We start from the raw sequence: 25832 nt of genomic DNA, 5'->3' as shown, positions 1-25832 counted from the left end.
AAATCATGAATAATCAATAATTGGACGGATGGCTACTAAAATCTGGAATACATTCCCTTCATATAAAATACATCTTTCATTTAAGTGATTTCTAAAACCACATCCGACTGTTTAATCTAACTAAAGAAACCAATTGCAATGAGATGCCGACTAAATGACCATTCCTGGCGGGAACCAACTGAAATTGAACTGTTCGTTCAAAGGAAGTTAGGCAATAAATCGATAATTGCATCTGACCAGGGTAACAGTTACTCAGGCAATAAATCGATAATTGTATGTGACCAGGGTAATAGGGCACGTATACTTTGGGGAAATTCATGATGACTGCTACAGTGCTACAGAGTAACTTGAGCTTTAAAACAGTGAAAACAATATGAATTGCAAACCGAATTCCGTACACAGAACTATGCAGTGCGGAACTCCTCAACTTTTAGTCATCAAGTAGGAAGTCCTCATCAGAAGGGTTGTCCAGAAATGAACCTAGTTTCTTTCTCAGGGAGCTAAATGCTTTATCATCCTGTGGAAAACAAGAACAATGACACAGTGAGAGTTTGAGAGAGAGAGGAGGAAGATTGTGTGGGGTGGTGGAGAAAGAGAGTGCATTAGTTCACCTGTTTCTTCTTCTTCTTCAATGACTCTTCTAGTTCAGCCAATCTTTTTGTAGTGTCTTTCTCAAGTTCAGATAACATAATCTTCTCCTTTTTCCCTGATTCCATTTGAGGGGTTTAGCCTCTTAATTTCTGAATGTATAAAACATAAAAAGACATCATTTCTTTACTCACTTAGTTGCTCATATCGTGTGAATAACTTTTGCTTTTCTTCCTCATACTTGTTCACAGCATCTGCAAATGTCCTCAACGCAGTTAGTATACATAAAATTTGATATGAACCATAAGCAATTGTATTATAGTCCAATTAAATTTGCATCAGTGCATTACTTCATAGTGACAAATATTATCAGAAAATTTCTTAATGCTGCATGAAAATAATGTTCTCAACATTAGCCTTACGATATCCAAAATCAAAACAACAATCTAATAAAAGCAATTTAATAAAGGTACCTTTCAGAGTCTGCAGATGCGTAGCCTTCTCCTTGCTGAACTTCTCATAGATTGCTTGGAACTTGACACTTTCATTCTTCAGTAAGTTCTCACACTGCATGTAAGCAAGCATAATATATTCAAACTAGAAGATAAAAGTGCAATGCTCCACAAGAAGTCCAACAAGTGCAATTAATCCTTGTGATGCAGACCTCTTTTGAGCTCTTGGAGAGTGCCTTGGAAAAGTTTTGCCTGAGTGATCACACGCATAAAGTAGCAATCAGAGATTGCAATATATGACAAATGATACCCTAATTTGAAATGCATGCCACATATGAATTTCTTCTCACCTTTCTTTCTCAAGTTTGGACTTCACATCTTCAATATTTGACTTGACTTCTGAAAAACCACTATCAAAGAATAAAGAATGACAAAGTTAAGAGTGATCCAGTGACAAATCCATTGGAACATTGGATGGAAACAAGAGCGTGCTAGAACAGAAGTTCAAGTTCATTGAGCGATTCTAGAGTTGTGAAATTCAGTGAGGCTGGAAGATCAGAACTCTACACTAAGGGCAGTCTTCATGGATCTTTTAACCTCATTCAGTTCTCAAATCAAAGACAATATAGGAAGATGAGAAATTACACAATCCATACAACTTTAAGTAATGCTATCCTCAAATACAAAACAAAAAGAGACCAGTACGGATTGTTTTGAGATACAATCTATAATTTACACTTTTAAGAACATAGCCAGTGATGTGCTCGCATGAAATAAGCTTATTCACAACAATCTGCAAATGCTCAGATACTTACCAGCAAATCAAACTTTAACAGTAATGTTATCCCTAACTACCTATAAATCATAAAATAGATACGCGCATCATAACAATTTCAAATGGACATAAAATTTAAAAGCAAGTATCATATTTAAGTTTTTGGATCAGTAAATTCATATACACAGTTCAGTATATAGTTGAAAATTTAGTTGCGAGAAAATGAAAATCACAGTGGTTCACCTTGAAATCGCCTCTTCGTTCTTCTTCTGATCGTCCTTATGAGCTTTCTCTTTTATCTGCTTCAATGCCGACATTAGAACATTGATATCTCTGCAATATCGCACAAACTTTGTCAAAATAAGAAGTACAAAATTCGGCTCGTAAATAAGAACTGAAGAAAAAACCGAACTCGGAGAGATCGGCATCGAAGTCCTCTTCTAGGATGGCTCTCTTCCGGACCTCCGGTTTCGGCTGCTCCGATTCCGAAACTCGCTTCTTCGCGCTCGATTTCGTCGCTGACATTTGTGAAACTATTGAAGAGATCGCTGTGTTGGAAGTTGAAGAAGAATGATGAAGGTGATAGTGTGTGCTGTGAGAGAGCGAGTGACAGGAAGTGTGGACAAGTTGTATGTTGTTGGCGCCAAGGTTGAGTCGTAGCGACTGAAGTAAAATAAAAATGAGCAAATTCAACTTTTAGCACTCTATTACTATAATATTGTTACCGGATTTAGTCTTTTTTATCTTATTATTTCCTTATTATTTTCTTTAACTTTCATTTGTTTGCTACAATAAAATAAGTGTAATCAGACAAAATTAAAAAATAAAAATAAAAAAATAAGACCATACCACAATAGTGAAGGACTAAAAATAAAATTTGCTCAATAAAAGCTTATTAATTTTTATGAGTAAATTTTGTATAAAATCATCATAGGGTATTTTTTTAGTTAACGTGTAATTCTTTTTTTTTTTTTTTTTTTAACGCATTCATAAAAAACATTATACATCCTTAATTTATTTGACTTTAGTATGTTATTTCTACATAGTAATGTGAAATTGATGTAATGATGTGAAGAAAACTGGGATTGGGGCAATAAATATTGGCACAACAGTATATATTCAGCAGTAGCATGTCTCAATTCTCATGTGACAAATAAGGGAACTCATACAATTCAAACTGGATTGAGAACGATAGCTACCATTAGTACAAACATTAGTTACATCCTGCTTTAGAGCCAGAAAGCAAAATGAACAGAGCTTCATAGACTATTCAAGTGTTGCCAGCTTCTCTTCATCAACCTCGAAGGCCTTCCTGGCTTGTTTCAGTTCCTCATTCATGGACAACAACTCTGTGCACCGGTTAAGTTTCGGAAAGTCCTGAACAATAATATTATAGTGAAACTGGTTAAAGTTGTTCTACATTCCAAAAAATGATGAAAAATGGAACCGGTCCAAGACTTGGAAATGCTTCTAAATTATTTCAAAGCACCAATGAGTAAAAGGGCAAAAGTAAATCAACTTCTAAATTATTTCAAAGCACCAATGAGTAAAAGGGCAAAAGTAAATCAACTTAACAACTTCGACGAATTGCTCCTTCCCCCACAACAGACCTACATCTTCAAAATTCAGAAAAGCAAAGGCATGGAGATGTGTAAAGGCCTCAATACAACCCAACTCCTCCCACCCCCTTCTCCCCTAAATTTGGGCAAAAACCAGTAGGTAAAGTAAAAAAAAAAATGCTTTTAAACATGCCTACATTGAACCAATGACATTGGCATTTTCCTAAAGGAAACCCCATTGATGGTTTCTTGTGTGGGTGTGTGTGGGTGGCGGTGGGGTGGGGGGTAAATATGAGGTACTGATGTGTTTTTCTGCTCATACAGTCCTACAGACATAATTAAGTTTGAAGTTGAGTTGTTAATGGATTGACTTCCTATGTTTTCTGGTACTCTCAGGAGACTCATTGCTTATGGTCACATAGAGGTTCTCCAAGATAGCACTTGAATATTCCACTTATTGTCATAATGCAGCAAAGCAGACATGATACATCAGCATCAGTTTCTTTTTGTTTACCTACATTTCTTTTTATATTTGGTACCCGTTTTACTAACTTACCTATTACCCCAAGAGAAGGCACAAACAACAATTGGTTGAAACACTTAAAACATTTCATCAATTATCTTGGGTAGGAACAAATTTGGCTTGTCTTAAAAATTTAAGCTATGTTTCAATTTGGTCCATGATGTCTTAATAGTTTAAATATCATAGTGAATGTATGATTTCTGTTTCATTTAGATCCTGCTGTCAATTTCCAGCAATATCTTTGAAATGTTAAGCACATTTATTATATTTGGCATGATATGGGCCATTAGGGTATTTCATAGAACTATTCTTTTTCTCTCTCTCTCCATTCTTTTTGTTTTTTTCTTCTCTCACATTCCTTTATCCCAAACCCCAGCCTCCTAATAGCACAGGTGAGAAACAAACAGGACAATCAGGGAAACTGTTAACATATTTAAGAAACTCAGCAAGCTAACCTTACTGTCATGATGGTATTATATTGAAGATAGTTCATATCTTTAAAAAACTTTGGAGATTACCTTAACATCGAGTTGAATTTGTCTAAAAGTTCAAATAATTCAGTTTTAGGATTACTTTAGCTACACACATTCAAAGTACATATAGAATAGAGCACAGCAGAATGACAATTAACCATTAAAAAGCATACACAAAGAAGATACCACAAACATGTGCTTCTGGTGAACTTTCATGTAACAAGTTAACAACTTGGTTAATATGCATAGGCACAGAAGATCTACCTTCCGAATCAAAAACAGAAAATCCTCTGTCATGCGCCTCCCTCTTTTCGTTGCAAAATCTTGAGCTTTGTGCACCTAGAGGAAATAAAATAATCATTCTAAATTCATGTGAACAACTGCAAATTGTTCAGGAAATAAAATACACATAATTGTAAAAACTAAACATCTTCCTTATGGGGTGCCAGGTGCCTCAGTAAGCATGGGAGCTCAGAAGATTCCAGTGAAACTAGCAGATTGATAAAAGTTATTTTTACTCACCATATCTGTGACATATTCCACAACAATGTCCTCCACAAGTGCCACAGTCTCTGGAAGTGGCTGAAATGAAGCAGTAATTGTTAAATTTGAATTTTGAAATAAGACAGACCATATTATAGCAGAAGTGCACAAAATTGGGCTTACAAGACATGTGATGATTATTAAATAAATAAACAATATTAAAGATATAATTTCCCATTCAATGAATGCTTTGAAAGTTGAATATGAAAATTTGATTATGCCCACAGAAAAGAAATTCAAGGTACATATTTCAAAGAAGCTGGCTGAGAAAAAGTATACATACATTGTGATCATCTCCAAATCCATACATCATATGCTGCACTGGACATCACCATCGAAGAAGTGGGTAAGTCACGCAATGCAGGCAGTTAAACACTTAAACTATCTAAATTGAGTTACTTTCAATGGAAAAGATAACTCACAATCCTTCTGAAACATTCCACGTTTACGTTTAAATGAACCTTCTGATGGCTGGGATGCTCCAACTTTTGCTTTTGACGATTGCCCCGCAGCTGAGTTACTCATTTCTATGCAAGGTAATGTCCTTTGTTCAACCAGCAATTCTCTTCAGTATCAAATTCAATAGCTGAAATACAAACGGTCATTATTAAAAGCATTTACTCGAAAGCAATTAAAGCCCCAAAATGCAGCACCTCTACTGTTAGCAATGGTATAGCTGATCTCAAACCAGCTAAAAATATACAGAGGGCAGAGAATATACCAAAGCCGAATATACAAATACTCTGTGAATTGACACAATTGGTGAAGTATACAGAAAATAGACAGAGAATACATCAGAAAATATACAGAGTTAGTGAATAGAAAATTCGAGCTTCTGTGTTCTGCTAGATATATTAATATATTATACAATATTTATGGAATTAGGGATTTATAATTTATGGAATTAGGGTTAACTAGTTAAGAGAATAAGGTTGAAGATTGGTTCGAACCTGAGCAGCTGCAAGTGTTGCCGGACGAGTGGACGACGGTGGAGCAGTGAACGAAGAATCGACAATCGGAGGGCGATGGAGCTGCGGCAGAGTCGACGGAGTCAAAGGGAAAGAAATAAAAAATTACGGAGTAATTATTATATATTTATATATACCCCAAACGACACCGTTTTCTCTGGCTGTATTATTTTCGGCAGTGGGGACCACTGCCCCATGCCAGATCTGCCTTGCGGCTTCAATACATACCAAATACTCCGTAGCTAAACACTCGGAACAATGAAGAATCATGAAGATGTTTGTCGAAGCATCGCGTGATCGCGCGAGAGAAAAAGAGTGTTCCAAGTGGGGTGAATCTGTAAATTATGTGAATTCTGAGGTACTTCTTTTATATTTAGATAGTAAGATGATTAAGAGTATATTCATAATGGGCAAATTATACGATGAATCATAGTTTATCTTACACTGTGGATCATGATCTAATATAACCATTAAATTATATGTTTATAATTGATATATTTTGTACTTGTAGTTAATTATTTATTTGCTTATAAATAAACTAAAGACACATAACATGTTAGCTACAAACACATAAAATGATAACTACAAACATATATATATAACATATTATGCGTCTGCCGTTAATATACATACAATTAATAGTTTATGTGCTTTTAATTTTGAGTACTGGTATATAAATGGTTAATTGTAAATATATATATATCAATTGCAAACACAATTTTTGAATTAGAGTCTATAATATAATATGAATTTTGATTCATGATATAACAATGGGTCATTGGGGCAAATTATACCGTGCACCACGGTGCACATAGCAATGTGCACCATGTACGTAAACGATGTCGTTTTGAGCATTGTAAATTAACCGTCCGTTTTTTGGAAATTACGTTTCCCGGTTCGGCCAGTGTCTGTATTTATGTTAATATTCTGTGTATTCTAGGCAATCATTCTGTGTATTCTAGGCAACTGTTCTGTGTATTCTAGACAACCGTTTTGTGTATTCATGTTAGTAACACATGCTGTGATTTGTTTGTGCATTCGAATGTTTACGAGGATGAATTCTGTGTATTTTGTGTCAATATTCTGTGTATTCATGTTATTAACACATGTTGTGATGTGTTTGTGCATTCGAATGTTAGGAGGATGAATTCTGTGTATTTTGTGTCAATATTCTGTGTATTCTGGGCAAACATTCTATGTATTCTAGGCAAACGTTTTGTGTATTCTAGATAATAATTATGTGTATTATAATAATGAATTCCCTGAAGTCATTCGCGTCCGCGTCCACTAACATTGAAACGACGTCGTTTTACGTTCGTGATGCATATTGCTATGTACACCATGGCGTAGGTATAACGATTGGGTCATTGGTCACCCCTGTAACCAAACTCTAGGATTGTAGGGCTATGTGGCCCAATAGGCCCAAGACACTGTATTTTACAGTAACAAATATGGAGTACAATATATTGAACCATCATGTCTTTCTTGGTAGATGATACACAACTACACAAGTACCTGATAAAGGCAAAGCTGAAAACCAATGAAAATATATTATTATATATTCGACCTAAGATGGGAACATGTTTTGTTCCAAGACATTTCCCCGTAGCTTTTTTTATATGATTTCCCTTTAAATTATATAAGCTGGTTTCCAGACCCTTGATACTAAAATATGAATTTCCATTGAAGATAATATGTCCACGCTAGCTAGTCAACGATTTAGAAAGTTGCCTGCAGCCTAGCTAGTAGTTCGAGAAGAACTTTGGGGATACATAAATGGTTTATGGTTGTTGGCTGGGACTAATTATTTGACCTTAATAAACTTGTTGCCTTTCGTCAAAAAGCTATGCTTCATCTTTTCATTTGCTATCACAAGGATTTTTCAGTATGAATTTTTATTATAAGAACTCAACTTATAATTTTATTCAACAAAAAATAAAAAACCTCATAGAAAGATTATAAAGTTTTTACAACTTTTAAGAGATAACTATTAAGTTATATATAAAAAAAAAATCTTCAAACGTAATACACACTAGTACAATAAGATAAGATCTAAGTTATTTCAACTAATACAATAAGATAAGATCTGAGTTATTTATTCAACTAGTACAATAAGATAAGATCCTAATAAAGTCTCATTATTTGACCTTAAGAACCTTGTTGCCTTTCGTAAAAAAGCTATGTTTCATCTTTTTGTTTGATTTGAAAGCGTTGGAAAATCGTTAGAAATTGACATTTTTATTTATCTATCTTTTACAATGACAAGGAAAATATGTAGGCAATATTTGAGTGTTGGATATAGCATTCAAATAGGTGTAGTTTGATTAGTTTCTCTTAGCCTCTTGTCCCAGAGTACTTTCATTAAAGAACTTTTTTTCTCCTTTTAAATAAAACCTCTTTTAAAGCATTTGAAATATTATGGAGGGAAAGGAAAGGGGAACCCCACACGTGCGTCCTGTCAACTCGCGTGAGAGGTGTGATTTTTTATGCGTCTTCTATTTATTTATGAGATTTTCGCTAAATTTTCCCATCCATAGTTAAACTTGTGGAGCCAAAATATGTCTCTCAATTTCGTGGCCTACTGCTTCGCAACTGTTAGTCTGTTCTGCTATTTATGCAATTTTATTTTATTATTTTTTTTGTGGCTGGAGGAGGGGAGGCACACAGTTATTTTAGAGACTATAAATACCTGCCTCCCCTGAGCTCTAAGATCATCATTTTGCGTTCTATTCATCTTCTCTTCTCTCATTTGTCCATCCTAAGTCAAGTTTGTCTGCGTTTTAATCGTGCAAATTAATTCACAGCATTTTTGTATTAGCCAGTCGAAAGCGACCGGGTTTATTAAGACCGCACAGTATCCGGCAAATCACTTTTAAGGGAAAGTGAACACGTCTGCGTCACATATTTATTTATCCTATTATGCAAAACACCCTCTCCAGCCTACATTAGCGTAGTCTACGCTACGAAATTTTCTACACTTTGTCCAACAAGTGAATGTTGGATGAACTTTGTTTTTGTGTAATAGGTCGCAAACTATACAAAATAGGTAAAACACGCTAGAAATACCTTATGTGATGGGTGCAACTCACTCCTTTTGATGATATTTTGTTTTGTATTTGAAAACCTGAAAAATGACTAATGAAAATCATTTTATGAGTTTCAAGTATTTGGTAAAAAGTATAAAATGTGACTGAGTAAAAAAGACCGTTTGGTCAAAGGAAGATACTTTCATTTTCTTGAAAAATGACTTTTCTCTTTTTTTAAAAGTCATTTTCTAATTTCCGCACCACCACCACCACTACCGCCATCATCATCACCATCACCACCACTACCACTATACCAAAACTTTATTATTATTATTATTATTATTATTATTATTATTATTATAAATGTTTCTATATTCTAAACAAAACAATTTAAATGTTTAATTATACAATTCTTCACATTTTTCAGAAAAATGAACTAAACACACTAAAATAATTTTCTGGAAGATGATTCATCATTTTTCAAAAAACATTTTTTCTGATTTTAAAACATACCCATAACTTTTTTAAAAATGTAATAGCTCATATGTTCCAAAAAAAAAATGATAATAGATTATATTGCATTTGTTATTCAAGTAACACATTGAGATAAAATGTAAATATCAATATATCATAATTAAAATAGCTCCTTTAGAATGCACTTCAAGTAAAAGATTACCGTAACACACATCACAGCGTGATCTTAGCTCAATGAAGTAGCGCATGTGTTAGCTTCTTCTTTTTTTTTTCTTTTTTTTTTTTATAAGTACTTTCTCAACCTACTGAAGCTTGAACCCAATTCTATCATTCATGTGGGAGTGTAAATCGGGACACCCAGTGTTACCAGACCACAAGGTCTTTGGCACGCATGTGTTAGCTTAGTTGATGCATCATGTATTTAGTACCCACCGCTCGTTGGTTGATTGGCCACAACCCACAACTAGATCACAAAATTTCTACCATATATATGTAATTAGAAGGTTCGACATTCTATAGACAAGTTTTATATATATGTGAAAAATAACTAAGGAATTGAGTTATTTTATAGAAATCTTAATTAAGTTAATCATGTTATTAATTTCGTAATCAAGTCACAAGTTCAATTCTTAATAGTATTTTATTGACTAAAGTCATAAGACAAAATTTATTTAATATATAATCTCGTATAATAATCATACATAAACTTTTCATGACTTAAAAAAATAATTAAGGTTGATATATATATATGTGTGTGTGTGTAGTAGTAGCAGTTCTAGAACATCGATAAGAATTTTGTGGTGTGTTATTTGTCAGCATGTCTATCTTCTGTGTTTGGATAAGAATTTTCTTAGCAAGTGGTTTTGGTGTTAGTTTGGGCCTGGTTTCAAGGCAGCGTGTCGGAAGATTATATTGCGTAAACCATGACTTATAGTCTTCTAGAATCGCATGCATGTAGGACTGTAGGAGATGTATGGCACATTAATTAAACAATATATACAATCTAGAAGCAAGAAAACAGGAATATATTTATAGTAATTACTAATATAATAATGCTATTATGTTATTCATTATAACATTACAAAGCAGACCACTTCCCACACCAAATCACCAACCTTGATTTGCCATCTCATTTTCTGCTCTCTTTTTTTTCTTTAATTTTTTTTAAATGATAAGAGAAATCAACAATTATTATTTAAATATTTACAGATAAATTTTATATGTGAGATTGTGCGCATAAAGTCCAAAACACGCATAGTGCCACGTCATCTTGACACCGAACCGCCGGTTCGAACTTATATAAACCCTTCAACCGCTAATCATTCAGCCATTCAACGTTTCCTCCTCAGCCTTCACTTACAAGTTACAAAGCTACCCATTCTCTCTCTAGCGACACCGGAAAACGCGTTTAGGTTTTCTGCCTAACATCGCCGATCAAGCTCCGAGCAACACAAATCCGATCTCGATTTCTCGCATTTAGTGTGAGTATTCAAGCAAATTTTCTCGCATCGATCGATCGTCTTCAATTCATGGCTCTTGCGCAGTCTTTTGGAGTAGAAGATTCTTCGGAGAAGGCTTCTGCCTGCTTCGACTGTAACATTTGCTTCGATTTTGCGTGCGATCCAGTGGTCACACTCTGCGGCCATCTCTATTGCTGGCCCTGCATCTATGAGTGGTTTAATGTTCAAGGCCGTTCGGATAAGCATCTCCAGTGCCCTGTTTGCAAGACAGAAATGTCGCACACATCTGTGGTCCCTCTTTACGGTAGCGGCAAGAAGATGCCGGAATCTGAGCCGGAAAACAAGCTGTCTTCTCTGAAGGTGCCGCCAAGGCCGTCGGCGCGTGCACAATCTTTGACGGTTCCGAATTCTCAGCGGCTTTCGTCTCACAATTCTTACCAGTCCTTTTCACCGTCTTTCAATTACCTCGGGGACAATCAAGGAATGAGCGTCAATCACCCTGCGGTTGGGATGTTTGGCGAGATGGTATACGCTAGGGTTTTTGGAAACTCGGAGAGCGTTTATGGATATCCTAATTCATATCACTTAGTAGGAAACAGTAATCCAAGGTTGAGAAGGCAGCAGATTCAGGCGGACAAGTCGCTAAGCAGAATAACGTTTTTCCTTTTCTGCTGCTTTCTTTTGTGCTTAGTGTTGTTTTAGTTCCATCATTCATCCATCCCCTTAATTTTGTACACAAATTTTCCGATTAATATAATGCATCCGAGATTGACTGCAAATCTTTTCCGGCTATCTTGAGCTTGTTCTTGCAACACTTTCGGTTCATCAAACGTTGTTTTGAAGCATCACTTGATTGAATTCACATAAACTGGATAAGCATTAGCAATTTAGCATGGTCTAATAAAGGGCAGAATTTCCTTTCTTTTTTTTTTTTCTCCCTTTAAATAACCCACCGCCAATTTTCAAAAAAAAAAAAATAACCCACCGCCACAGTCTAAGGGTGTAACATTAATCCACTAGAAGTCAAGTCAAAAAACCTGATTCATAAAATCCTATTAAAGACTTGCAAATTGAAATTTATATTAACAAATGAAACTGTAATTGAATTGAAATGATATTTTTGTTGTGTTGAAATGAAACTGCAACATATATAAAATGAAACAGAATAATATGTCTCACATATTAAGTGTATATTGTCCAATAAAATTATAGTTATATCAAAATGATATTTTAGTTGTGTTGTAATGAAACTATAGTGTATATAAAAATATTTGAATGTATATTGTCCAATGAAACTGTAGTTATATCAAAATTATATTGTGGTTGTGTTGTGATGAAACTATAGTGTATCATATATTTGTGTGTATATTGTCAAATGAAACTGTAGTTGAATTAAAATTAAAATTTAATGGTGTTGTAATCAGACTACAGTGTGTATAAAATGAAATTCAGTAACATATTTCACTATAATAAGACTATTATATGTATAATGTCAAATGAAACAAAATGAAAACTGTAATTGTGTTGAAATGAAACTATAATGTATATAAAATGGAACTGAATATGTTATACAAGTGGAAGACTATTTATGTATAATGTCAAATGAAATAAAATGAAACTGTAATTGTGTTGTAATTATGTTGAAAAGAAACTACAATGTATATAAAATGGAACTGAATATGTTATACAAGTAGAGCTATTTACGGGGAACGACTGCCAATTTGCTAAGTAGAGCCATCAAAAGGGGCTTTAGGCAAGTTTCGCAAATAGCAAATCGCTAAGGAACGGACTTTTTTTGTCTTACTGGCTGGCTCGCATTGTCAATCCGTGTTGACAACTCTAGATAGAGGGATGATGTACTTGTACCAAGTACCAACCAGGCAAATTTGTTTATCCACGTAATGGATGACGATTGTTGCCACGCCTCCAAAGTCTACAAGCATTTCCAAAAGAAGAATGGTCCACAATACTAGTGCAGAAAATTCTAAAAGCATCTTCCAGAAGCTAATTAATAAAAGCTCACTGCTGTCATTTTCTTTTATAGGTGGCACAAATAGTATCCAGTCATGAGAAGTTACAATGAGTAAGTAAACATTAACAATCAAAATAACCCTGATATCCATATAGTAATCTTAATCTTGTCATCACAGTTGTTCTCAATAAACATCATTGCTCTTGCCATGCCAGAGTTTGAAGATGAAGTTGGTTCTTGGTATGTCTTCATTGATTTTCATTTTAAAGGCCCAAAAAACTTCCACCAAACAAACTTAAGTATTCCATTCCCATTGCCAAACCCCAACCCCAAAACTCTCCAGTGATGATAAATGCTGAACAATCAGTATGTTAACGTTAACTATCGAATAATCATGGTGTACTCTCAAGAAACATCATTGACCTTGCCAAGCTGTTGTCTTGTGACAACCCAAGATAACCTAGGCACCACCTTGTTCTGCCTCAGCTATCGATGGATGGATCCTTAATCAAACAAGATAGTTTTTCACGTAAGATTGGTGAGAAGCCTCGTATATCCTCTAAAGATTTTATCAACTCCTCAGCATTCTCCACATTGCCATGCTTTTCTAGACATTCCACACATTTAATCAGGGTATCCTTACTAGGCTTAAAATCGGGTGGACATATGGATACGGCTTTATTCAAAGCTTCCATAGCTTTCGGTTCTTGACCATCCAGGAGATACCCGCCTGCCATGTAACACCACGTAGCAGCAGAAGGGACCCCGCCTTTAGCTATTCCTCTTTCTAAAACTGCTTCAGCTTTCCCCAGCAGACCTTTTCTGCAGTAGCCTTCAATCAAGTGGTCTGGAACACGAAAATCATAGGATAAAACTCTTGATTCCCATTTTTCGAATATCTTCTCCATGCCTTCTATATTGTCTAATTTTGACAGAGACCCCATCATGCTCATGTAACCCGTATTATTAATCTTTTTTTCTTTCTGCTTGAACAAATCCCATACTCGGTACACCTCTTCTTTCTTCCCAAGCTCTGCATAGTTTGTCAATAGATAAGTATATCCAGAATTCTTGTTCTTGCTGTTGTTGCTGGACGGGATCTTCCCCTCGAGTTTCTTCATCATTGCCAGAGCTTTGTCCAACTGCCCAACTTTCAAATATCCTTCTACTATGACACCATAGGTATTCCAGGTTAAAGTAATCTTCGGATTAGATTCAATCACCTCGACTATTTTATCTATTCCAGCAGAATCGCCAGCAGCAGCATATGCACTTAGGCGGATACCAACCGTGTACCTGTCATGATACAAGCCCTTTTCATCCATTTCTTTCATTATGCCATCCACCTTCTCCCATCTTCCCATACTATAGTAGAGATTCATCATGATATTGTAAGGTAATGGTGTCTTAGCCCACCCCATATCCCTTAGCTTCTGCATGGTGGCCTCGGCTTTTTCCAGAGACTTTTCTTGTGCATAGCAGTTGAGGAGGGCCGTGAGAAGAACATGGTGTTTGAATCGCTGATGGACATTACCAAAATACTCCTCAACTTGTTCCATGCCATGAACTTTGAAGATCAAATTCATTCGAGCAGCAACATCAAGAGATGTCATGGGAATATATCTTTTGTCAGTCATCCACTTTGATACCTGTTTATACAATTAGAAGCAGAAATCAAAAGTCCATTGTAGGATACAAGAGAATCTAGAATTGGTGTGATCTCTCAAAAAGATTCAAGAAGATATTGCTTATGCTAAAGCATACAACTTTATAGTTTATACCACTCAGCAATATATATTTCCCTGCAAAGATAGGCCTATTTTAACTAAATAGGACTAACCTATATATTTAAAGCCTAGCCTACATGCCTACAGGCCTCACACACACGCACACACATATATCAAAAACTAGATTGTAAATCCTTAATTTTCAATTTTTACACTTTTTCATCGTGTTTCGTTCCTAGTAGAGTAACAGACCCATCCTTGCATACTGCATAGTAACAATAGTGAGGCGATTTGATGGAGTGAGAGATTTGATTGATCAAGAGTTTCTTGAGTACTTATCTTAAATTTTAGTTTTTTTAAAAATTCAATTGGGATTGAGGATGCTTGTTGTTGTCACTATCAGCACACTTGTGGCCTCTGAACACAACTATTCGTCTATTATTGTTATATTAAGTTCATTTTTTTTTACAAAGATGTAAGTCTTATAGAGTGTATAGTCTTCAATAGAGTCTACTTACATATCAAATAGGCCTTTAAAAATGCTTTAGACAAGGTCTGTCTATTGTAAGCTCATACTTATGCATAAAAAAAAACTACACTCTAAGCATCAAATTCTCATAACAGGCCCGAACCTAATTTTCCAAAACTCAGCCAGACCGAGCCTATTTCCATACCTAAAGATACCTAGCACAGCTAAACTACCAAAGCATGAAGCTTTAAAGTCTCAAGGTTCTCACAATATAGATATTGACTACTTGACTAGTATAGAAAGAAGAAACAAAGAATGAGCATACCTCAAGGGCATGTTTATATCTTCTAAAACGTGTCAATTCTTTGATGATTCTCTGAAGCTCAACCTTGTCTGCAGTCTTTCCTTCTTCGATCCACTGATCAAGAATTGGCAGCACAGACACGTTTGGGTCACCAACGGGCGAAATTCTTCGGTAGAGGCGTTCAGACCCATAGCGTGGCTGCATTGAAGAAGCTGAGCCATAGAAACGTTTCAGGGCGTTTTGCCCAGCAGATTTCCAGTTTGGGTTCAGTAAGGTGGAGAGAAAAGCCTTCATTTTTAGGGTTTAAGTGCCCTCACAAAACCTGGGAGAAGGACAAGAGTCAGGAGTGGGCATTTAGCAACAATTAGCATGGTTTTGGTGCAACAATTTCTTGGGTTTAAGGTAGTAGATACTAGACAGGGCTACATCCTTTTAGGCCCATAAAATGGGAATTTCATGGTTCAATCGGGCTTGTCCATCTGCTCCAAAGTTCCACAAAAGTAATACTTAAAAAATGAACTATTTTTTAGTATTACCGTGACAATGCAGTATTACTGTGACAATGCAGTATCTGTTTGTAACTACTTATTACTTTTTCAACCGACTGAAGCATAAAGAGTCAATATCGCCTGAGACTCAAACTCACTCCCTTTCATATAGGAGTGTAACCGGGTGCTACTAGACCACAAGGTCTTAGCACTTTAAAAATGAACTATAAAATATTATAAATGAATTATATTAGTGATCTACTTTAAGCATGTCGATCATGATGGACAGTATAATTTGTCCAATAATTGTTACTGGGTTAAATGCGCAATTGCACATGGAGTCCAGTAATAGGAGTGGGGTCTTAACAAAATAGGTAAGAGTCAAATCAAGTCGGCTACCAACCCTTCATCAAATCGCTTTAGGTGCTGTTCTTCCTGTTTGTCCGTTACTACACATTACCTTCTACTCATGCAACTTTGTAATAACAGCTGTGCACCATACTCTATATTTCTTCATTTCTACTATGCATGTATGTATAATCACAGACAATTTATCATATTAATGATGATTATATTGTTTTATACATGTCACTAATAGCCCTATTTAGGGTATAAATGGGTCAAATTACAACAAAGTTATTCGGGTATATATGACTGTAAATAAGATGTAATGTTTCATTCATTCTTGACCATATATACATGTATCCCCTCACTACCTAAAATCTACATACTAGCGATTTTCACATAGATATGTAGAGCGTCCTGCATTTTGGTTCATGGGATCTAATTAAGTAACATAAGTTCGAATCTTGTTGATTGCACCTTCTTAGCTATGAATCCTCCTTAAGCCAAGACTTTCCTAATAAAATGATCACGAAGTCTCATAGCGCCATCAACAATAATCTACGAAATACTATATTTTTTAAATTAAAAATTATTGTTCACATCACATTACCACTTCCTTTATGAGCAGCTCAATTGGTCACTGAACTAAAATTTGAGAGCAAAGAATTTCCAAAAGAAAACTTCTCTTTCCAAAACAAAAGTAGGAATTCTCCTCACCTCGGGAATTCTAATTCCTTGTGCTCAAGGGATTACGGGAAGTGGGAATATTGGAAAAGTAGAAAAAGAATCATTTTGCTGTAAACCCTTCCTTGAAGCGTAATAATAATCTTTTTGCTAAAATTATATATTTATAAAAAAATATTATATTTTGATTAAATTAAATAGTACTCCGTATTACACATCGTCTTACATAAAATAATTTCACACAAAATTGACTCAAAAAAAAAAAAAAAAAAAAAAAAAGGAAAACCAAGTAGTGGAGCACACCCACTTATATAGCCACATAGGTCACTTCATTGTACATTCATTCTCTTCTAATTTATCATTGCAAAGATTTTGAAGAGTAAGGAAAATGACATATCATTATATCAACAATTGAAACTTAGAAAATGCTATTTGTCTCCTTAAGAAAAAAACTTGTTTTTAAGTGGTTTCATAATAAACTTAATTATTTGACTAAAACATTCAAATCAAAATCAAATACCTACATACGTAATAATCGAAATAACTTTTTAGTAAAAGTAATTTATTTATTTAGTAGTAAATTAGAATCAAAATAAATATATAAATATTCACACACATATATTCAAATCCCTCGCCAACACAGAAAAGGTTGATATCTTTTTCATTTATTTTTTTCTTTTATAATTTTTTATTTCAAAATCGTAAAATAAGAGATAACAACTTTTTTCCAATTATAGTGATACATTTAAATAAATTTTCCAAATAGAATACTTCTAATTTCTAAACTTATTTTATAAACAACGATACTTTTATCATTATCATCACCCTACCATAACCCATTTCATGTCATCATTGTTTAACAACGATTAGTGACAGTGCGATGAAAATGCTAAAAATTAATTAAATATGCTTGTTTCAAAAATAAATTTAAAAGTATGTCTATTTGAGAAGTAAAATTTCAAAATATTTCTATTTTTTGAAGAAAAAGTTTCCGTGATAGATATATTTTATTTTGAATAGTTTACTTAACATGCAGAATGTCTCCCTAATTACGTGTGGGTATAAATTATAAAATAATAAAAATACAAAATCCAACAATTCAAGGAACTCTTTAGAAAAAGCGACACAATAATTTAGCCAGACTCTTCCGAGTTCTGAAGCCCAGTCAGCATTTGCGGCACTTCCTCAATTTTTTGGAGTTGCCCATGGGTGCACACATTTCCAATTTCTATACTATAGACCAGAGTTCACATGCATTACAGATTCTGTCACATGTGTATGTGTTTTATATTAGTGAATTTTTATGTTATAAAATTCTGTATCTTAAGAGTGTGAATTTTATATTTAAAATAAATTAATAATTGTGTTTTATGTTATGAATTATCATATCTTGGGTTGTGAAATTTTGTATTTAATGTATTAAAAATACCTTGTAGCACGTGTCACAAAATGGTTGAAAAAGCACGAAACTTGGTATATCTTTGGGTGAAGCAATGATTTCTCCTTTATAAAGTTGACAGAAAATAGAGAACAGGGAATGGAAAATTTTGGAAACATAGATATCCCTTTAAAAACGTTAGTACACATTCATTCATGTACAGAAGAGAGTTATTAAAGGAAAGGCCCACAACTTTGAATAACATATTATATATACAAAAGAAAAGCGAGCCACCTTCCAAAGCAGTACTAGTAGTTTCCAAGAAGACTTGGAGATATTGTTCATTTGTTTGTGTAGAAGAACCTAAAACAAAAAAAATATATATTATAGTGTTGAACATGGCTGCAGATGCCCCGGCGGTGGCCGGCGGCCGGCATCCGTCGTCGTCGTCGTCTAGAGTTAAATGCCCGGCGCCGTTTCTGGTGAAGACTTACGATCTGTTGGAGGAAGAAGAGCGGAGAAGACAAGAAGGCGTTGAAAATAACGGAAGACCGCCGGAGAAGATAGTGTCGTGGAATGGAGAAGGTACCGGTTTTGTTGTCTGGTCTCCCCCGGAGTTTTCTCAACTTCTGCTACCTCGCTATTTCAAACACAACAATTTCTCCAGTTTTATCAGACAACTTAATACTTATGTGAGTCCTCTCTCTCTCTCTCTCTCTCTCTATATATATATATATATATATATATATATATATATATATATATATATATATATATATATATATATACCATCGTTTACGAAAGATTGCACCACAACTACTACATGATTGCATTGTAATGGCTCTGGTGCCTGGAGAAATCTTACTGTGTAATCATGTAGTAGCTGCAATGTAATCCTTCAGTAGTTAGCAGGTTCACCAGTTAGTATGGATATATATGGGATTTTCTTGAATTTATTGAATAAATTGTGGATGAATAGGTGCAATGGATCGGAGATTTAGTGCATTATATGTGTGCCGCATGTATTTATTATATACTTAAATTAGATTTATGTTTTTGTTTTTCTGCTTCTGCATGGGTTGTTGTTTTATGGGGATTAATTGTGTTCTTCGCAAATCATACCTTAATTATTATCAATAATGTTCTAAGCTAGGTTTTATTAGATTATTAATACCTAAAGCTACTTTGTAGGAGCTAACTCTGAATGGTATGGTATATATACCCTTTTGTCTCATTTTGTATGCCCGCCCAATAAATTATTCTTTAATAGATCATTATTCTTTATGTCTATTAATTATTCCTATTAGAGCTAATCTAATTGAAACAACGTAACGTAAAATTTAGTAGGTATAGTTACTTTGGATTTTTTAGCCGGTAAAGTTTAATTATTCCTGAGAGTTGTTTATTAGTTTTAGTGATATTTTGTTTAAGTAGGCTTTGTCTCAAGTACACCATTGACTATAGACTTTCTTGTAAAGTAAAGTTTTTCTAAATTATTATTTTTAAATTAAAATCTATATATTTGGAAATAATTGGTATTATAATTAGGGTATTGTATGTAATACAGTATTGTGGGTTAATTAATGTATACGTACGTCAAAGCACGAGGTCATTGACTCATTGTTGAGAATATTGATGCAGTAGTCAAAATGTGTGAAAAAAAAAATAGAACTTAAAGAATTAATAAGGTGACAGAAAACAAATGTCACAAGTAATTAGTCCAAAGTCAAAATAATCACGCTCCAACTGCGTTGGATTGTTATTGCTTATTTGACGTGTTAAGAACTCTTCATTAATGCTTTTGAGTTACGAGAAAATCCACAATCACTATTAAAATGTGTGCATCATATAAATTTCGTGTTTCAACTTTAATCAATAAAATATTATAAGGCGACAAATCAATTTAGGTTGCCCATAACTAACTGACTAAAAATAAGAAGACCTTGATTATTACAAAAAAGATTATTTTGTTGAACATTTTGTAATCTAGTGGCATAGATTATTTTATCTAAAAATTTAGAGATCTCGACTTTTTTTTTTTTTTTGATAATATATTATTTTCATCGTGTAATGTGATGTGTATTATGATGATGATGATGAGATAGGGATTCAAGAAAGTGGCATCTAAAAGATGGGAATTTCAACACGACAAGTTTAGGAAGGGGAGTAAGCATTTGCTAATTGAGATAAGTAGGAAGAAAGTTGAGCCCAGTGGGTTTCCTGCATACCTAAGAGCCAATGAAGAACCTTCAACATCATCAATGGCGGCTGCGACAACATCCCAGGTACACATTAATACGAGGAAGCTACTGATGGAGGAGAACAGGAACCTAAGGAAGGAGAGAATGGAGCTTCAGACGCAAATTGCTCATTTCAAAACACTCGAGATGAGATTGCTGGAATGTCTCTCCACTTACATGGGCAATCACAACCACCACCATCATCATCGTCAACACAATAAATTTAGGAGACTCTCTTAACCATTAAAATCGATCAAATATGTGACCAATGCTTTAATTACTGTCTGAAAATATATTTGTCATTTTCGTTTTAAAATCTTTTGTGATCAACCTTGTCTTGTCATGGGTTTGTTCCGGTCAAAATGTTGGGCAAACAGATCGGAATTGTCAAATCTTCAAACCTAAACATCAGTCATTCCCTTGGAAATTCTGTGCTCTTCCTTAACATTATTTCAACCTTGTGTCACAGTGTCACCAGGTCATTGTCGCAAATTCGCAACAATTGACCTGCTAATTAAATTGTATTACTCCGTCCTCGTGCGTACGTTCACACATATAGAATATTTTCTTTGTCATCTTTCTAATTTGAAAGAGTAAAAGCTCTACAGTGGTGCAACAATTCTCCCTCTCACAATGAACAACGTTTACTACTATACTAAAAATTATAACTCACAACAAAAACGGCCCAACAATCGACCTCTGTCCAACAACTATCGACCACTGTTCTTGACTTTCTTTTCAACTTGCAATCGTTAATCAAAGATGTGCTCTGAGTGAAACTCGTATTGTGATCTTAGCTAATAAAAGATCACATAAAGATAAACTTGCTTATAACTCATCAGCTTAAACCAATGTTAAACGGTCAATGAACAGTTTCCACGAAGAGTCAAACTTGAAACCTAATCATATCCTATCACATTTCACATCAAGCAAATCTGGCAAATAAAACATTGTATTTGTAGTACTAGCTCACAACTAAATAAATTTATTTTCGTGAAAAAGCTACGAGTATGATATAAAACGTCGCTAAAATGAGTAACACTCCACACTTGGACAAAGATAAGCTTTTGTCTCAAATCAAACACAGTACTTAAGACCACAAACATAACCAAAAATGGTGAACACTAAACCAAAGCATGCCAACACCGCATATATTGTTCGACTACTAAGATAAGCGAATCGGATTGGATCGTGCTCGCTCTGTTTATTATTCTGATAGAGTAGATTTCAGCTCGCCGTTGTTTTTCAACTCCAAGATTATATCACAACCTCCTACCAACTCACCTTTGTAGTAGAGCTGTGGATAAGTCGGCCAGTTGGAGAACGTCTTCAGCCCCTGCCTCACTTCCTCGTCAGACAATATATCGAATGATCCAAACTCGATTCCTTCCTCCTTCAAAGCGTTTACCACCTTGGAGCTGAAACCGCATCTTGGAGCCTCTGGGGAACCCTTCATGAAAAGGATAACGGGTGAAGAATTTACGAGTTTCTTCAAGCGGTCTTCTAGGGTATCTTTCTGGAGAATACCCTTCTCGAGTAGAACCTTGTTGAGCTCTCCACTCTTTTGCATCTCTAGTACAATATCAGATCCACCGATAAGTTCGCCCTTGATGTACAGTTGAGGATAACTTGACCAGTTAGAGTAAACTTTCAGTCCTTGACGAACTTCATCGTCAGTGAGAATGTCGAAACTGTTAAAATCTACTTTCTCCTGTTTAAGGATGTCCACTACTTTCCGACTGAACCCGCATTTAGGCTCTTCAGGTTTCCCCTTCATAAAGAGCATAACTGGGCTTGAATTAATCAGGCCTTCCAGACGAGATGTTAGTGCAGCACTCAGGCCCGAGGGCTGAGAAATGCCACCCTTCCCCTCACCAGGTTCGGTTGAGGGAGTCTTGTCCGAGCTCGAGATTTCAACCCCATGATCCTTAAAAACATCCTTGAGTTCACCACTCTCATGCATAGCAATTGCAATGTCACAACCACCAAGAAGCTCTCCCTTGCAGTAGAGCTGAGGGAATGTTGGCCAACTGGAGAATTTCTTCAATCCATCTCGAACTTCATTGTCCGTCAGAATATCAAAGGTTCCAAAGTTGACCTTCTCGTTCTTCAAAATTTCAACAACTTTTTTGCTAAAGCCACATTTAGGCTCTCCAGGACTTCCTTTCATAAACAGCATGACTGGGTGGGAATTAATTAGCTGACCTAGTCGAGTTTTCAGCCCATCACTAAGTCCAGAGGGTGCTAGGCTCTCAACTTGAGAAGCGCCATTGTTCTTAACAAGATTTTGTACTGTCTCAATAATAATTGGCCCAGCAGCCATTCCTAGGCTAGCAGGAGCAGCAGGTTCTCCAGGAGTTATTTGCCCAGAAATTTTGGAAACCTTGTTGGCCAAAGTAGATGGATCAGCACCTTCCAATGTATCAACGGTTTTACCATCCTAAGAGAAGCAAGAAAAACACCAATTACAATTTAGCAGAGCAGTACATCCTGTAAGGAATTAAATAGAAGAGACAGAGCATAATGGAAAGGAATCCTCCCCATTCGCTAGATATGCCAAAGAAAGTAAGCATAAATGTAGAACCTGAAATGATAATAACCCCAAGAAGGAAGAGGAGACATTTACAAGAATTAACAAGCAAGGCATGATATTTGGAAAAACTGAATGCTTTGGCATATAAAGCACATGAAAGGAGAGGGTACAAATTAACTTTTGAAATTGCACAAAACCGTGAAGATCGAAGAGTCAGTCTTTGAAACATCAAACATATTCTAGGAATTTTCATGAGTCATGACTGCTAGCTCAGAAACTTATCTCCAAGATTATTGCACACCCGCAAGCTTTTAAGAAATTTTCAAAAGATGAAACTATGTTTCTAGGAATAAGCATTTATATCAACACTTTGAGTAGGTGTGAACGTGTGATGCCAATGCCTTTCAAGTTTCAATCGTATACAAATAACAAATTAAGAAAAGGGAGAAAGCAAATAAACAAAAAATTGATTCCCATGTTCCATTATTTAAAACAACCTTTTTGCAACTTCCCCTGTACCATTCAAAATCTTTAGCAAAAATGAACCATAAAATACAGCTCAAAGAAAAATATATGCTGCAATAAAACAAAAAGAAAAAAAAAATAAAAGGAGGAACAATCAACATAAAACTATCCAATTCAAGTTACCTTGAAGAAAACAAAATAAGGAACTGCAGACACTGAATATGCCTCTGAAATTTCTGGTTGTTCTTCAGCTTCAACCTGTAGTTACACAAGGCAACTATTTAATGTGTGTATATGCATGCGTGTATGTATACGTGAAAAAAAAAATGAAATTAGGAGGAAAAAGGATTAAACCAGAAAAGCTTATACCTGAAAATTCAGATATCATACTTCCATGGAAAAATCAAATATCTATAGACAAGTGTCCATTTAATCAAAGAAATAACTGAATGGATCATCAACTAAAACATACAATTTTGTTTTAAATAGAGATAAAGAACTCTGTAATTTGCATGTACCGTAACAACTAATCAGAATATTCATCACTACTTAAGTCAAAAGAAACAAAAAACAGAATCAAATATAATGAAGTTTACAATAGGATAGTTTCACCTATAATAAATTTAGGATTCTATAATTTCAAAACGTCAAGCAAATGGTTATTATTTTTTAAAAGTATCAACTTCAGAAGCTTAAAATTTAAGAGATAATTTAACATGGATACCTAATAGCAGAAAGGATAAAAGTTAATATCTTTGTTCTATGGATAAACACGAAAATAAATGTCTGCCCAATCTGAATAGGATAGCTATATCAAAATTTGCCTTAGCCTGGACCTTAAACTCTAAAGTGTCTGCATACTTTTATACAGAGATGATTAAACAATGATTTAGATGCTTTCCTTTTGATATGAAATAAATTATAGTGAGTGATGATGGCCTGAGATGAGAAAAGCATACAATGATACTAGAGTTCAGGGGGAAAAAAGATATAAAAACAGTAAGCTAGAGGTGAAAATTGGCTGAATTATTAATTATATTCTTACAAAGATATTGACCATCTCAACAAGGTCATAGCATATCTAATGTTGCACATAGGTTACTCAAGAGCACCTCTACTTCTCACCCTATTTAAAAATTTCGAGATAAACATTGAACTCTATGCATCTCTGTTGGCAGGTATCACTTTAACAGAACCAAAGCTTTCCTTTTACAAAACCAAACCTTTCTCAGTTCACTTGCAAAATAACTGTTGGGATTCAATTTTAACAGAACCAAAGGTTTCCTTCACAAAATCAAATCTTTCTAGGTTCATCACCAAAGCAATTGCAACAAGACCTTAACCTCATTAAAACTCGATTAATTTTCTACCATAGATAGTCTCGCATGGGAATATATTTTTTTAAGGCCCATCTATGAGCAATCAATAAACAAAATGCTTATAATTCACTCAAAACTCCAGCAGTAATACCTTCCTTAATCGATTTAGTAGCACAAGTCAATCAATCACAACAGACACATGTATGCAACCACATATTGCATATATAAATGTAAAAATAAAATTGGGCGGAGTGGAAAGCTTACCCTGAGGAAGTGGACATGAGGGAAATCGATGGAGAGGTGGGAGAAAACTTGGTCCATGTGCTTGGAAGCCTCGCACCAAGTGGCCCAGAAGTGCACAACCGCCGGCGACCCATCGGCGACAAGTTTCTCCAGTTCTTCCTTCGATTTCAATTCCTTTACCCCACCCATTGTCACTCTCTCTCTCTCTCTCTCTCTCCCAGTGAGCACTGAACACCGATAAAACTCCGACGGTAATGGAATCTGCTTCTGCGTGTTGCGTGCGTTTTATATGAGTTTCTGTAGGCTTATTAGGGGGAGTATTAATTTTCTTCGGATTAGGGATTTAGGATTTACGAATCGCATAACGCCATGAATTTTTTGAAGGACAAGTTTGTTAATTATTTCTTTTTAGCCTTGACGGGTCTCGGAAAAAAATATAAATATTGTGAAGGATAAGTCTGTTAATTTCTTTTAAGAGAGTCTTTGATAAATGATTGTTTATTGATTGAGTTAGTGTATTTGATTAATTGATTGTAGGAAGATGTTTAATAAATTAGTTGTTAGTTGATATAACTGATTAGATATTCTTAAAAATATGATTAAAAAAATTACTTTGAATAGTTGTTTTAATTTTAATGTTTTAAAGTATATAATTCTATAGCTAATCACTCATTACTTTATAGTATATAATGAGTAAATTTCACTTTTGAAAATTAGCTTATAAATTAATTTTTGAATACAAAAGTCATGTTTTATCATTCGAGTATTCGACCACTCATTTTAGACTAATGTAAAAAATATATTTGGTATATATTTATACAATA

At 34.8% G+C, this 25832-nt stretch overlaps 6 protein-coding genes across 6 annotated transcripts; 2 read left to right on the top strand and 4 right to left on the bottom strand.

Moving 5' to 3' along the window:
- Nucleotides 1-233: 233 nt before the first annotated feature.
- Nucleotides 234-2468, bottom strand: LOC116029491 (DNA ligase 1). The gene is made up of 8 exons (XM_031271541.1): nt 2228-2468; nt 2059-2148; nt 1391-1450; nt 1253-1292; nt 1062-1155; nt 783-842; nt 612-706; nt 234-517 (listed from the first exon to the last, which is right to left on the bottom strand). Exons 1-8 carry the CDS (start codon nt 2338-2340, stop codon nt 431-433), a joined length of 639 nt encoding a protein of 212 aa, XP_031127401.1. The 5' UTR covers nt 2341-2468; the 3' UTR covers nt 234-430.
- A 432-nt stretch (nt 2469-2900) lies between these two features.
- On the bottom strand, nt 2901-5995 carry LOC116028798 (transcription initiation factor TFIID subunit 13-like). The gene is made up of 6 exons (XM_031270623.1): nt 5864-5995; nt 5336-5499; nt 5197-5234; nt 4893-4952; nt 4635-4709; nt 2901-3192 (listed from the first exon to the last, which is right to left on the bottom strand). Exons 2-6 carry the CDS (start codon nt 5436-5438, stop codon nt 3082-3084), a joined length of 387 nt encoding a protein of 128 aa, XP_031126483.1. The 5' UTR covers nt 5439-5499; nt 5864-5995; the 3' UTR covers nt 2901-3081.
- Nucleotides 5996-10713: 4718 nt separating this feature from the next.
- Nucleotides 10714-11633, top strand: LOC116028833 (E3 ubiquitin-protein ligase RMA1H1-like). Its single transcript, XM_031270661.1, has one exon. The coding sequence runs from the start codon at nt 10911-10913 to the stop codon at nt 11541-11543; it is 633 nt and encodes a 210-aa protein (XP_031126521.1). The 5' UTR covers nt 10714-10910; the 3' UTR covers nt 11544-11633.
- Nucleotides 11634-12846: 1213 nt separating this feature from the next.
- LOC116028385 (pentatricopeptide repeat-containing protein At2g20710, mitochondrial-like) lies at nt 12847-15654 on the bottom strand. Its single transcript, XM_031270092.1, has 2 exons — nt 15335-15654; nt 12847-14462 (listed from the first exon to the last, which is right to left on the bottom strand). Exons 1-2 carry the CDS (start codon nt 15605-15607, stop codon nt 13296-13298), a joined length of 1440 nt encoding a protein of 479 aa, XP_031125952.1. The 5' UTR covers nt 15608-15654; the 3' UTR covers nt 12847-13295.
- A 2765-nt stretch (nt 15655-18419) lies between these two features.
- On the top strand, nt 18420-21025 carry LOC116028426 (heat stress transcription factor B-2a-like). The gene is made up of 2 exons (XM_031270142.1): nt 18420-18900; nt 20314-21025. The coding sequence occupies exons 1-2, from the start codon at nt 18424-18426 to the stop codon at nt 20686-20688; spliced, it is 852 nt and encodes a 283-aa protein (XP_031126002.1). The 5' UTR covers nt 18420-18423; the 3' UTR covers nt 20689-21025.
- A 315-nt stretch (nt 21026-21340) lies between these two features.
- On the bottom strand, nt 21341-25386 carry LOC116030102 (monothiol glutaredoxin-S17). The gene is made up of 3 exons (XM_031272229.1): nt 25030-25386; nt 23630-23704; nt 21341-22888 (listed from the first exon to the last, which is right to left on the bottom strand). Exons 1-3 carry the CDS (start codon nt 25195-25197, stop codon nt 21656-21658), a joined length of 1476 nt encoding a protein of 491 aa, XP_031128089.1. The 5' UTR covers nt 25198-25386; the 3' UTR covers nt 21341-21655.
- Between the last annotated feature and the right edge of the window lie 446 nt (nt 25387-25832).

This window comes from Ipomoea triloba, chromosome 9 (genome assembly GCF_003576645.1).
Source record: "Ipomoea triloba cultivar NCNSP0323 chromosome 9, ASM357664v1".
NCBI lineage: Eukaryota > Viridiplantae > Streptophyta > Magnoliopsida > Solanales > Convolvulaceae > Ipomoea > Ipomoea triloba.
The sequence above is the reverse complement of the archived record's forward strand: the minus strand, read 5'-3'. Positions and strand labels throughout refer to the sequence as shown.

Excerpts from the sequence above, each read along its gene's own strand:
- LOC116028426 (XM_031270142.1), top strand. The coding sequence starts at position 18,424 with ATGTACAGAAGAGAGTTATTAAAGGAAAGGCCCACAACTTTGAATAAC. Across the intron at positions 18,901-20,313 it reads TCAGACAACTTAATACTTAT|GGATTCAAGAAAGTGGCATC; the intron begins GTGAGTCCTCTC and ends ATGATGAGATAG.
- LOC116028833 (XM_031270661.1), top strand. The coding sequence starts at position 10,911 with ATGGCTCTTGCGCAGTCTTTTGGAGTAGAAGATTCTTCGGAGAAGGCT.
- LOC116028798 (XM_031270623.1), bottom strand. The coding sequence starts at position 5,438 with ATGAGTAACTCAGCTGCGGGGCAATCGTCAAAAGCAAAAGTTGGAGCA. Across the intron at positions 4,953-5,196 it reads GATTTGGAGATGATCACAAT|CCACTTCCAGAGACTGTGGC; the intron begins GTATGTATACTT and ends GCTTCATTTCAG. Across the intron at positions 3,193-4,634 it reads TTCTGTTTTTGATTCGGAAG|GACTTTCCGAAACTTAACCG; the intron begins GTAGATCTTCTG and ends ATTATTGTTCAG.
- LOC116028385 (XM_031270092.1), bottom strand. The coding sequence starts at position 15,607 with ATGAAGGCTTTTCTCTCCACCTTACTGAACCCAAACTGGAAATCTGCT. Across the intron at positions 14,463-15,334 it reads GATATAAACATGCCCTTGAG|GTATCAAAGTGGATGACTGA; the intron begins GTATGCTCATTC and ends TTGTATAAACAG.
- LOC116029491 (XM_031271541.1), bottom strand. The coding sequence starts at position 2,340 with ATGTCAGCGACGAAATCGAGCGCGAAGAAGCGAGTTTCGGAATCGGAG. Across the intron at positions 2,149-2,227 it reads TTCGATGCCGATCTCTCCGA|AGATATCAATGTTCTAATGT; the intron begins GTTCGGTTTTTT and ends GCGATATTGCAG. Across the intron at positions 707-782 it reads CACACGATATGAGCAACTAA|GGAAAAAGGAGAAGATTATG; the intron begins GTGAGTAAAGAA and ends AAATGGAATCAG.
- LOC116030102 (XM_031272229.1), bottom strand. The coding sequence starts at position 25,197 with ATGGGTGGGGTAAAGGAATTGAAATCGAAGGAAGAACTGGAGAAACTT. Across the intron at positions 23,705-25,029 it reads CTCATGTCCACTTCCTCAGG|GTTGAAGCTGAAGAACAACC; the intron begins GTAAGCTTTCCA and ends GTGTAACTACAG. Across the intron at positions 22,889-23,629 it reads CTTATTTTGTTTTCTTCAAG|GATGGTAAAACCGTTGATAC; the intron begins GTAACTTGAATT and ends TGCTTCTCTTAG.